The sequence below is a fragment of the Brassica oleracea genome, unplaced genomic scaffold, assembly GCF_000695525.1.
Source record: "Brassica oleracea var. oleracea cultivar TO1000 unplaced genomic scaffold, BOL UnpScaffold01403, whole genome shotgun sequence".
NCBI lineage: Eukaryota > Viridiplantae > Streptophyta > Magnoliopsida > Brassicales > Brassicaceae > Brassica > Brassica oleracea.
Window position 1 is genome coordinate 1 of NW_013617939.1, and position 12,203 is coordinate 12,203.

General features: G+C 36.5%; 2 protein-coding genes across 2 annotated transcripts; both read left to right on the top strand.

Moving 5' to 3' along the window:
- The first annotated feature begins 2,233 nt into the window (after window positions 1-2,233).
- LOC106321301 lies at window positions 2,234-3,235 on the top strand. Its single transcript, XM_013759595.1, has 4 exons — window positions 2,234-2,383; window positions 2,455-2,612; window positions 2,687-2,807; window positions 2,897-3,235. Exons 1-4 carry the CDS (start codon window positions 2,234-2,236, stop codon window positions 3,233-3,235), a joined length of 768 nt encoding a protein of 255 aa, XP_013615049.1.
- Window positions 3,236-7,628: 4,393 nt separating this feature from the next.
- Window positions 7,629-11,634, top strand: LOC106321302 (the record flags this gene model as incomplete). The annotated part of the gene is made up of 1 exon (XM_013759598.1): window positions 7,629-11,634. A coding segment is annotated over exon 1 (4,006 nt), but the record flags the coding sequence as incomplete, so codon positions are not given.
- Window positions 11,635-12,203: the final 569 nt, after the last annotated feature.

Below are 12,203 nucleotides of genomic sequence, written 5' to 3' on the forward strand. Positions count from 1 at the left end.
TAATTTGGGTTATTCACTAGTCAATTAAAAATCTAAGATATTGAAATCTACTCTATACTAAAAGGAACAAATAGAGTGTTTTAAGCCTATCCACGTAGGCAAATATATTCCCCCAATCAAAACAGTTGATTAATCCACGTAGGATACCGGAGGCTTTCTTTTTCGATTTTAAGGTCGCATCTTTAACCTTATTGGGTCGGCGGACAAAACCAAACACAAAATCAAATGCTTTGGACACAAAATCACAATGGATCTGATAAGATATTGTCTGGGCTTGGTTAGGTTTATTGGGCTTGGTCTCAGTATATTAAAAAAAAAAACACCACGCGAGGCGGAAACCTCGATGCTCCGCGCCTCCATCTCTTCGTCTTCACCCTTTGTTCTTCATCGTAACAGATTTTCCGATCCACATCTCTACAATCAATACCCCACGACATCTCCATCCATCAATTTCTCCTTTATGAGTTCGTTTCGGTTTGCCCTTTTCCTGCTCCTTTATATACTGTTCATCTCTTTTGAGTGGAAACCAAATCTCGAACTTCTCTCCTTAATCTATGGCGATCAAACCGAATGGAAAATCCCCTGTTACCTCCGATCACGATGACAAAATCATGCTTTTCCGCGATGTCACACCGGGTCCCCACGAAACCCAGCTGCGTTTCCGCTTGATTCATTTTTGGGAGGCTTGGAACCCTCTAAAGAAGACGCTTATTGGGGTTGAGATGCTGTTAATTGACGAGCAGGTATTTGTTTTCACCCAACATAGTTTTTAGCTTCGTTGTTATTTAGGTCGTTGTTAGAGTTGTTATTTACATCGTGATTAATTTTTAGCTTCGTTGTTATTTAGGTCGTCGTTAGAGTTTTTTTTTGCTCCTGATTTTATATCGATAAGGTTCTTCGTTTTATCATATTCGATCGTTCTTAAATTTGTTATTAGATCCTGATTTATATAGTTAATTTTTACACTGTCCTTAGTTTTTACAAAACAAAAACAACTATTTATTGGTACTTTATTTTCTCGCAGGGATCTGTTATCCAAGGATTCATTTCGCCAAGCCGTATTGAGAGACATTTGTCTAAAATGAAGCCTGGATCACTTTACAAGCTCAACAATTTTTATGGATCAAGCAACAAAACCATGTATCGGGTTTCTGATCATGCTGTGACGGTGTCGTTCTCATGGAACTCGGAGCTCTCTGTTCTTGAAGACAGTCACACTCCTTTTGATGAAGACAGATTCCGTTTTCATTCCTTTGAGGAATTTCAAGCTGGCTGTGATCGCAAAGGAGACCTCTACGGTAATCTCTGTTATCACACACACCATCTATGAGTTGCAATGCTTGATGATTAATCTAGAATTTTGCTTACAGTGCTATGCGTGTTTGGTTTTGTTTGCTCATGAGAAAGTAGATTACTTAGTGAGCACTATTCTTACTTTCACGGCTAATCTCGAATTTTGGTTTGTGATCACAGAACATTACAAATAAGATTTACTAATTTCGTTTGTACCCTGAGGAGGACTTTTTTAACTACACTCAGGGTGTTGGGTTTTTTTTTTTTTTTTTTTTGTAGGATAGTTTGGTTAGGATCTGTTAGCTGGTTGAGGTCTATGTCTGGTTATTTTCTATGAAATTGTTGAAATGCGTTTCCATATTTAGTCTTCTTACTTACACGCTTAATGATTAATGGTATAGATGTTCTTGGGCACATGAAGCTGGTTAATGGTCAGTGTCTCACTGGGACCCCAGTTCTTGATGAAGTGGAAATAGCTAGGGCGAGGCATGTGTTGGTTCATGTGCAGTCGTACGAGTAAGTGTTTTATTATTTCTTAAACACTTTGTCTGTCTATTTATATTAACCATTTAGTGACAATATTTTGCAGTGGACCTGTGGTGAAGCTCTACCTTTGGGACCAGGCTGCAAGAGACTTCTGCAAAAAATTCAGATCATACGAAGGCACCCCCACCGTGTTATTGGTGACGACCGTTAACACCAAGAGTCTCGGAGGTTCAGTTTCTAACTTTAGAAAACTTTCTTACAATTAGTTATCTGCTCTTGCTGGTCTTTAAATGGGTGTTGCTTAATACAACAGGTACTCTGGCACTGACTACAATGTCCTCCTCACGTGTCTTTATGGACTGCGACGTCCAACCTACGGTCGACTACATTAGCTGGTAAATCTATATATATTTTCATTTTTATATTTAATCTTTAGCTGCCTCATCCCGTATCAATGAATGAATGGATCAAAATGTTACTACTCTGTCTCAGGTTGGGCTCTAACCCACAGAGTGCTGAGTTGGTTAATGCAGAAGTGGTTACTAAAAGGGAGACACTGACCATAGGAGAAATATACTCCTACATCAGGGATGGATCTAATAAGGTACGAATTGGTCCAATTATTTCTTAGTCATTTATTAAAAACTTTGAGTCTTATAGAGCTTTCCTGTCTAGGAGGCTTTTTTTGAGTGCACGGCTACGATTGATGATGTGGTCCATGGTTCAACCTGGTATTACATATCATGCAGTGGTTGCCATACTAAGGCTACGAAAGGCCCAACTTCTTTGATGTGTTCAAAATGTGGGAAAGTCAACATATCAGGAGTACCACAGTATTTATTCTAACTCACTTCTCAATTCTCAATAACAATTTGAATGGTATTAGCTTATTAATTTTTCATGGCAGGTACCGTGCACAGCTATCTGTCTATGACAACAGTGAGCAAGCTGTTTTTGTTCTTCTTGGTGATGCTGGTTTTGAGTTAACCGGGAAGCATGCAGCCGAGTTAGTCAGCAGCTATGTTGAGGTAAGTTTCATCACTCGGAACTCTTAGTGTTGGTACTCTCAATATTGGTCTTCACGTAAGAATTGAATATTGATAATCTTGAATGTCAGGCTAATGGAGACCAAGGAGTTACTCAAGAGGTGCCTTTCCCAGAAGCTTTAATTAGCACTATCGGTCAGAAACATAACTTTTGTGTAAAAGTTACAAAGCACAACTTAGATGGCAAGTCTCGATCTTTGACTGTGACCAAGATTCTCCCTCTGGAATCTCCACCAGTCACAGAAGCTTCGAGAGGAAACTACAACCCGATAACCTCAGAGGTCGGATTTGAGACTGGAACGAAGGTGTGTGAAGCTTCCAAAATCAGAGTGGATTCGGCAGAGGGAAGTAAGAGCAATGGTGACCTTGATGAGATGGGCAAAGCAAAACGCCTCAAGCGTGGGGGGTAGATCTTACGTGTGTCGTATCATGTCTTGCATGGGATTACGTCTAAAGTTTTTTTTTTTTTTGTTCACTCTGTTATTGACTTATGCTTTCTTTCAGTCTTGCTAAAGTTTTTTATATACTCTGAATGCTTATGTTTTGATAATCATTATTCTACTTCTTAAGGCTATTAACTCTGTTTCTTTAGGTGTTTTGAAATATAGCTTTGTGACAAACATGTCAATCAATACCGAATTTGAAAATCATTTTTTAACGAACTATGGATGTTTTTTGAAAAATGTCTGTAATTAAAGCAACATAATTACTCTACTTTCCATAAAATTGTTGAAGGCATAAATTTAGTACCGTTTATGGAAAAAGAATCAATCAAGTAATTGATATTACTTTCCCATAACGTAGAGAATATTTGCATATCTTATGCTTTAGCTGCAATACATAAACCATATCAAACACGAGTTTTTTAATCAAGAATATATCTTCTCATTTTTTAATCAACCAAGAATTTACCTAAATCATATCAAACACGAATTATTTATCCCGTAACTCTCAGGAAAATACGAAAACAGAAGTACAAATCATCCCCTTAGGCTGCTGCCCGGTCAACCAAGCTTTCTTTTTCCGTTTTGAAGCATCCCCTTAAGCTGCTGCACGGAAAACCAAGCTTCCTATTTCCCATCTTTAATCAACGCTAGACTCCAACCTACCGTGGAAGGGTAAGAATTTTTAATTCAACCAAGAATATACAAATCTTAGTCCATCAATCTAACTGGTAATCAGTTTCATTATAAGGATAGAAATATATAAGGAATGGAGCAGCCACCTCTTCCACCCCCTTCGCAAACTGCAGGTAAACAAATCTTTGCCTCTTTTCTTAAGTAAAAACTTACGTATTATCCCATAGAAATTATTAAAAACCCGATCAAATGATGTCTATATTATATTGATTGTTACATATATTCCGAGTGGTGATTGTTAAACAATTTTACTATCTATGAGTATCTGTTTTTAAGTTATACTTTATATTGTATCGATATATTTAGTTATACAGTTGGCTATCCACATAAGAAAAGCACTATCAATATTTAGCTATCATCAGAAAGTATTAACTTAGGGATAATATTAAAAGGTTGAAATTTGGTGGGATGGGGTGTAGTGATCGCCTTATAGGCATGTGTGTCGCTAGATATATTAATTGTATTTCTTAGGCCATAAACCAAGATATACATACAAATTGACACAAAAGGTTAATCAAATGTTAAACGTAACTTAAAAATAAAAGTTTATATAATATATATATTTCGGTACATAGAATAATACTTCCCAAGTATTATTAAATTATCTTCCCAAGTATTATTAAATTATAAAGATTTATTGAAACACAAAAATATAGATAAACTTAGTGTATTATTGTAGTTAATTTTTTTCATTTCCTAACAGATTATTTTGGCAAACCCAAAATTACAATCGTTATTAAATCCAAAGAGATTTTTTCCATAATTTTATGTTCTCAAAATTATTATAAGAGGATGGAAAGATCCAAAGAGAGAAAATACAACTATACAATTTTTTGATTCCAGTCTCTACTTTTTTTTAAAAAATCTTCTTCCTCCTATATTAAGCAGTTGCAAAAGCATTATATAACTTATTTGGTTACGATCTTCTACAAAAAAACGTTTTTTTAAATTCACAAATCGAATTCACTCACACCTTCACGTCGCACCATTTTAAATCCAATATCTCACATAACAATAACTTAGATACATTGTCTAAAAAACTTCCGCTAACATAGAAATTTCAACGAAACTGAAACACTTTTAATAAAAAACTCATAAATTAACGTTCAGTAATAAATGCTCATTCACACCAAAAAAATCATATATTTAAACTCACTATATTTACCACATTTGACAAAGACTTCACCCCACACAAATACCTCAACAATGAGTGACATACCACTTATATCTCATCGAATCTCACATCAAAGAAGATCTACAGGTGGAAACCCGAAGCAAACCCTCCAAGTTTATTTGAATAAAAATTATTATATTTGAAATCACATGTTATTACACACTTAATATTTTTTAACATAAAATTCAATATTCTAATTTAAATTTTTAAATAAGAGATAAATTAATTTATTTTTGAACTGGAGACCAAATCCGTACAATAATGTTTCTATATTTTCTGTATTTATAATATATCATTAACCATGTTTTGACTATTTCAAAAAAAGGCGCTGTCTAGATGTGATTGAGCAAGAAAAAGGAATAATGAAAGATGAAATTTCAAATATATGGAAAAATATAATTATATTTTTTAATTCCATAATAATTTTGTAAAGAAATAGTTAGTGTACAAATAAAACTAAATCAAATATGCTCAACACAAACACACATGAAAATAAGACATCATATTTGGATATATTTAAATAAATACTTTCAAATATATTATATTCTTGATAATTTGAAAATTAATTCAACTGAAACTAAATTATTAAAAAATAATATACAAATAAAACTAAATCAATGTTTTGTAACATCAAAATAATAATTGGATAAAAAATATATTATGTTAATAAATAGATCAAAGATTTTAAAGATTTCTAATTTATGTAATATTACAAAACTCCAAATTTGCTTATTACAATTAATATTCTACCATTAGATAGATTAAATTAATGTTCTATAACGTTATTCAACTGTCAGTTCTCAACTATTACACGTTAAAAAAATAGATTTTATAATTAGGAAAAATTAAGACCCACCTATATTTTATTTTAGTACGGAATTTTTTAAAAAATACTTGCTATTATGATTCCTATTATAGCTGGAAATATTAACTTCCCAAATCAATTTATTTTAAATACTACAAATACAACAGTTATTGTAAACCAAAAATAAAAATTAAAATATATTAACATCACCATCACTATTAAGCCCATTTCCAAAATCGATTTATTTTGGGAACCATATTACCATTTCCTAGCTATTTTTTCTACCCATTACTATTGTTATTAGTTTATTTAGATCATAGTTACATTGAAAGTAGAACATAAGAATATAGAAGTACATATATTAATACGTATAAATAAAAACGTGTATCACATAAAGATATCAAATTAGATTAATACTTTTCACGAAACAGTGTATTATGTTTTCATTATGAAATAGGATTAATACTATATTTAAAGGGATACTAATATTTTCAAATTTTAATCATAACTATAATATATTACTTAATATAACCAAGGAAATAACATAATCAAAACTACAGGAGGATCCACGCAAAAGCGGAAGCGAGGCCGACCACGTGAATCACTTAATAAACCAAAAGGTATATATTTACTACCCAAAATATCTAATCCTAAGACAAATTGTCTTATCCCAATGATTAAAATGTGTACATTTTCAGTTCATCTGGTAAATGACCGACCATCATTCAAACCAACATATTACGACTGTAAGTATATATGGATCATATTATTATATCTTAAACCAAACTTATTCATCAAACAAACTAACTTCCCAGACTTAATTTAACAGGTGGTTGTGATAACTGCGACTCTTACAGTAAGAAATAATCCTAAAATGTGTATCTATTATGCTATATTCTTTTAACCTAACCACTATTAATCTTAATAGTCAAGCAGAAAAATGCACGTAATATGAGAAAGGCCATTTTGCTATCCAAACGAACGTCGGCATCGTCACGAGGTACGCATAATGGCTGATAAAATCTATTACGATTTATTAAATTTCTAATTCAAATTTACGTTGTTTCTACATAGATACAAACGCTCCACCAAATCCACAAGGAACGCGTCGCACTCAACCAAAAAAGAAAGGTGCATACTACTTAAGCCCCTATAGTTTCCCAGAAATATATATATATATATATATATTTAATTTCTAAAATATATTTTTCAGCGTAATGGTGTTTCTAAAAATCAACTAAAATCAAATTTCGAAACTAATTCATTTTAACAAATAATTTTTTTCCAAAAAACAAAAAATACCGAAAAAAAAAAAAACTTTTTTACCAAAATATAAAAAATAATAATTCCTAACCCTCTGTTAAACTCTTAAGATTTCAATAAACTATGATTTAACAATTCGTAATAAACATTTTCCAGAAAAAGGTTCAACATCCCGACTAGATGAAAACCGAATCGTACCATGCTCAAAATGTGGTGCATTAATGTGGACTTCTGAAAGCCCTGCTACAGACCCACGAACAGGTGAACCAACTTTCACCCTTTGCTGTAACCATGGCCAAATCAAGCTTCCACCGATCAACCAGCCGCCAGCCCTATTAGAAAAACTTCTTCAAACCAGATGGTTTCGAGATACTATCCGAGTCTATAATTCTGTCCTTGCTTTTACATCCGTTGGAATGAAAATGGATTATAGTGTCGTCCACGCACCTGGTCCTTATACTATACGGATCCAAGGTCAAACCCACCACAGAATTGGCTCGCTCATACCGCGACAAGGCTGTCTCCCAGAATATCTCCAGCTTTACATATTTGACACGGCCAACGAACTCAAAAACCGCCTAAACGCGATGGGGCAAACCTCAGCAGAAGGTAACCTCGATGAGCCAACGTTAGCCCTCCTCATCGAGATGATTGACGAGAACAATTGTCTAGCAAAGATCTTTCGTCGTGCACGAGACCACTACGAAAGCGTCGGGTCAGAGTTTACTATTAGGTTAGTCCAAGATAAAGGGAAGGGGAAAGAATATGATCTCCCAACTACAAGCGAGGTGGCAGGTCTTATCGTGGGGGATATAACATCAACAATTGGAGAACGAGATATAGTGGTTCAGTTTCAATCTGACACTTTGCAGCAGATACGTGACGATCACCCTCTATATATGAGCCTCCAATACCCTCTTTTGTTTCCGTATGGTGAATACGGGTTTCACCTAGAAATTCCCCTGCATCTTGAGACAGGCACTTCAAGAACAAGGCAATTCGTGACCATCCGTCAATACTACGCTTCTCTAATCCAAACACGTCCTAACCAAGGAATGACGTTGATTAAAGGCGGTCGTCTCCTCCATCAGTTTATTGTGGACGTTTATACAGCAATTGAGGAAGACCGACTGAGGTGGGCGAGAAATAACCAAGAAATCTTGCGGGCTGAGCTATACAGCAATGTTCTTGATGCTGTAAGTAAAGGTGACACTGACGCTAAAATTATTGGCCAGAGATTTATACTGCCGCCAAGTTTCACCGGAGGCCCCCGGTACTTAGTTGAGAAATACCACGATGCTATGGCTATTTGCAGAGAATTCGGCAATCCAGATTTGTTTATCACGATGACGGCCAATCCAAACTGGAGCGAGATTAAAGAACATCTTCAGAAATACGGTGGAGATTCTCCTAATGATAGACCGGACATTGAATGTCGGGTTTTTAAGATGAAGCTAGATCAACTGCTCAAGGATTTCAAAGCAGGAACTTTTTTCAAGCCATATAAGGCAGCTCTCCACCGAATAGAGTTTCAAAAAAGAGGTCTCCCTCATGCACATATATTATTGTGGTTAGGAAATTCTACCAGAACACCGAGTGCAGATGAAGTGGATGAAATAATTTCGGCCGAGCTCCCCAACAAAGAGGAAGACCCAGCTGCTTACGACTTAGTCACGAAACACATGATCCACGGTCCATGTGGACACTTCAATCCGAAGTCACCATGTATGGAAAACAATGTGTGCACGAAAAAGTATCCTCGGCCGAATAACGACAACACTTCGATTGACAAATCCGGGTATGTGTTATATCGTCGACGCCGAAACAAAGATACGTGTACAGTAAAGGCTGGAGCTGTACTAGACAACACTTTCGTCGTACCTCATAACATTAAGCTTCTGAAGAAGTACGAAGCTCATATTAATGTTGAATGGTGTAATCGGACAAGCGCGGTGAAATACTTATTCAAGTACATAACCAAGGGCGTTGACCGAGCAACCGCTGTTATTGAGAAAGGAAATACAGCAACTACATCCGACGCGACAGGATCCGGAGGATCAAAGGAGAAAGTCCTAATGCAACGCAATGAGATCCAAGACTACATCGAAGCCCGATATTTATCAGCTTGTGAGTCCATGTGGCGGACTTTCGCCTTCCACATACACAAAAGAAAGCCATCAGTTGAAAAGCTTATCATTCACTTGGAAGGCGAACATAATATTACGGTTAAATCAACAGACAACCTCGGTCGTGTAATCCACAAACCGGGTATCGAGAAGACGATGTTCACAGAGTGGATGGTTTTATGCAGAAGGTCAGCGTTTGCCCGGACACTGACATATGTGCAGATTCCTGAATATTTTGTCTGGAACAACAGTGCTAAAGTGTGGACTGAGCGTAAGAGAGGAAAAACCATTGGCCGAGTCGTAGCTGTCCATCCTTCAGCAGGCGATCGATACTACCTGAGGGTCCTCATTAATAAGATTAAGGGTCCTAGAAGTTACGACGAGCTAAAAACATACAACGGCGTGAAATACCCGGACTTTAAATCAGTTTGCCACGCACGAGGCCTTTTGGACAACGATGTTGAATGGCTCGAGAGTATGTCGGAGGGTGCTCGAACGGCCAGCCCATACCAGCTTCGTGATTTGTTCGTCACATTCCTAAACAACTGCTTCGTCGCAAGCCCTAAAGGACTATGGGAACACTCATGGAAATCAATGAGCGACGACATACTTCACAAGAGGCAAAGGATCTTAGGCCACGCGAATCTGGAACTGGACGATAATACCCTCGAGCAATACACATTGATAGAAGTTGAAAAGCTGATGCGCATGCAAGATCGCTCCTTAAACGATTTTAAGGATATGCCGAAGATCAATCCTGTTTTGCTCAAGGAATTGGGGAACAGTTTGTGGAACCAAGAAATGGATTACGATGTTGCGGAGGAAACACTAAGACATGACAAGCAATACAAATTGCTCAATGTTGAGCAACTTGCAATCTATGAATCAGTCTTACACTCAGTTGATAAGAAAGAAGGAAAACTTTTCTTTGTATATGGCGCAGGGGGCACAGGAAAAACATTCCTATACCAGACTATTATATCCAGACTTCGGTCAAGAAAACAAATTGTTCTACCAGTTGCTTCTTCGGGAATAGCCGCATTGCTACTACCAAACGGGAGAACAGCTCACTCTCGCTTCAATATTCCATTGAAGCTCGAGGAAGATAAGCTTTGCAACGTCAAACCAGGTACAATGCTTGCTGAGTTAATTGAGGAAACAGACCTCATAATATGGGATGAGGCACCGATGACACACAAACATGCTTTCGAAGCATTAGACAAGTCGTTGAAGGATATTATGTCTATCAAAAATCCACCCGCAAAGAATCAGCCTTTTGGTGGCAAAACAGTTATGTTAGGTGGTGATTTCAGACAGATCCTACCAGTCATTCCGCAAGGTAGAAGAGCTGATACTGTACTAGCTTCGATAAGCCATTCATATCTATGGAATAGCTGCCACAAGTTCTCTTTAAAAACAAATATGCGAGTCAATCAGGATGAGAAAGAGTTTTCTGAATGGCTTCTCAGAGTCGGGGAAGGTCGTCTAGGAGAAGAACAAGAATATGAGGAGGATGGGTACCATGACCAACTCATACATATCGATGACTCATTGATTTGTCGGAGTTTTGTTGACCCATTGAAAGAAGTTGTTGATGCTGCATATGGACAAATCAGCAGCCATATGAATTCCAAGACTTCCTACACCGATAAAGCTATCCTCACACCCCGTAACGAAACCGTTGATGAAATCAATGCTTATACCATCTCACGGACCTACAGGGTATCAAGAGATTACTACAGCTCAGACAGCTTTGAATTATCAGATACTACATCAGATCTAAATGATACACTATACTCCATTGAGTATCTTAACTCATTGGAATTCTCGGGTTTGCCTTCGCACAAACTTACTCTGAAAGTTGGTGCCCCAGTTATGCTTCTCAGAAACATAAATCAGAAAAAAGGATTATGCAACGGTACTCGGATGATCCTAACCCACGTTGGTGAACGCGTTCTGAAGGCAGAGATCATCACTGGATCCCACATTGGAGAAGAGGTCTTGATCCCAAGAATTGTGCTTTTGTATGATGAAACGAAATTACCGTTCACATTACGTCGGCGGCAATTTCCTATCAGATTGTGCTACGCAATGACAATCAACAAAAGCCAAGGCCAAAGTTTAAAAGAGGTCATCTTATACCTGCCTAAGCCAGTCTTTTCTCATGGTCAACTTTACGTGGCCCTCTCCCGTGTCACAAGCAAAGCAGGATTAACGATCATCAAAACTGAAGATCCACACCAGCTGAAAGTGAAGAACATAGTCTACAAAGAAATATTCAAAGGCCTTCATCCCGAGACAGGTAATTTAAATAATTATTTTTTACTCTCATCTTTTTCAGAAATCTGATAACATATTATATTCACAGATTAACAACCTCGAAAATATCGACCAAGCGATGATACAAGCCAATAAAGAAGAGACTTACACATAGGTTTACCCCACCTACGCCAGGTACAAAACTTTTAATATAAAGAGCAATACCACTATATTCAACTAAACGTATGCTGACTAACTATTCTTATCCAATTTCAGGTCCTTTCTTTCTCATGACCCTCAAAAAATTCTGATCTGCGAAAGACTTAATCTGCTTCCTCCATTATCTACTTTACTTACAACTTTTTTGGCTTTTAAACATTTGCGTAAACTCGATATACACAACTTTTCACACATATTATAACACACAATCCTTCCATCTCAAACAAAAATATTGATTACCAACAAACTTTTTGTGTTCAAACAAACAATACCTACATCTAATATGATATTTTGGATCAAAATTTTATTAGAAAATAACCCGGGCGTAGCCCGGGAACTGACCTAGTTCTAATTTAATAATTTATCTATAATATATATGAGTGAAATGAAATA

Excerpts from the sequence above, each read along its gene's own strand:
- LOC106321301 (XM_013759595.1), top strand. The coding sequence starts at position 2,234 with ATGAATGAATGGATCAAAATGTTACTACTCTGTCTCAGGTTGGGCTCT. Across the intron at positions 2,613-2,686 it reads AACATATCAGGAGTACCACA|GTACCGTGCACAGCTATCTG; the intron begins GTATTTATTCTA and ends TTTTCATGGCAG. Across the intron at positions 2,808-2,896 it reads TAGTCAGCAGCTATGTTGAG|GCTAATGGAGACCAAGGAGT; the intron begins GTAAGTTTCATC and ends CTTGAATGTCAG.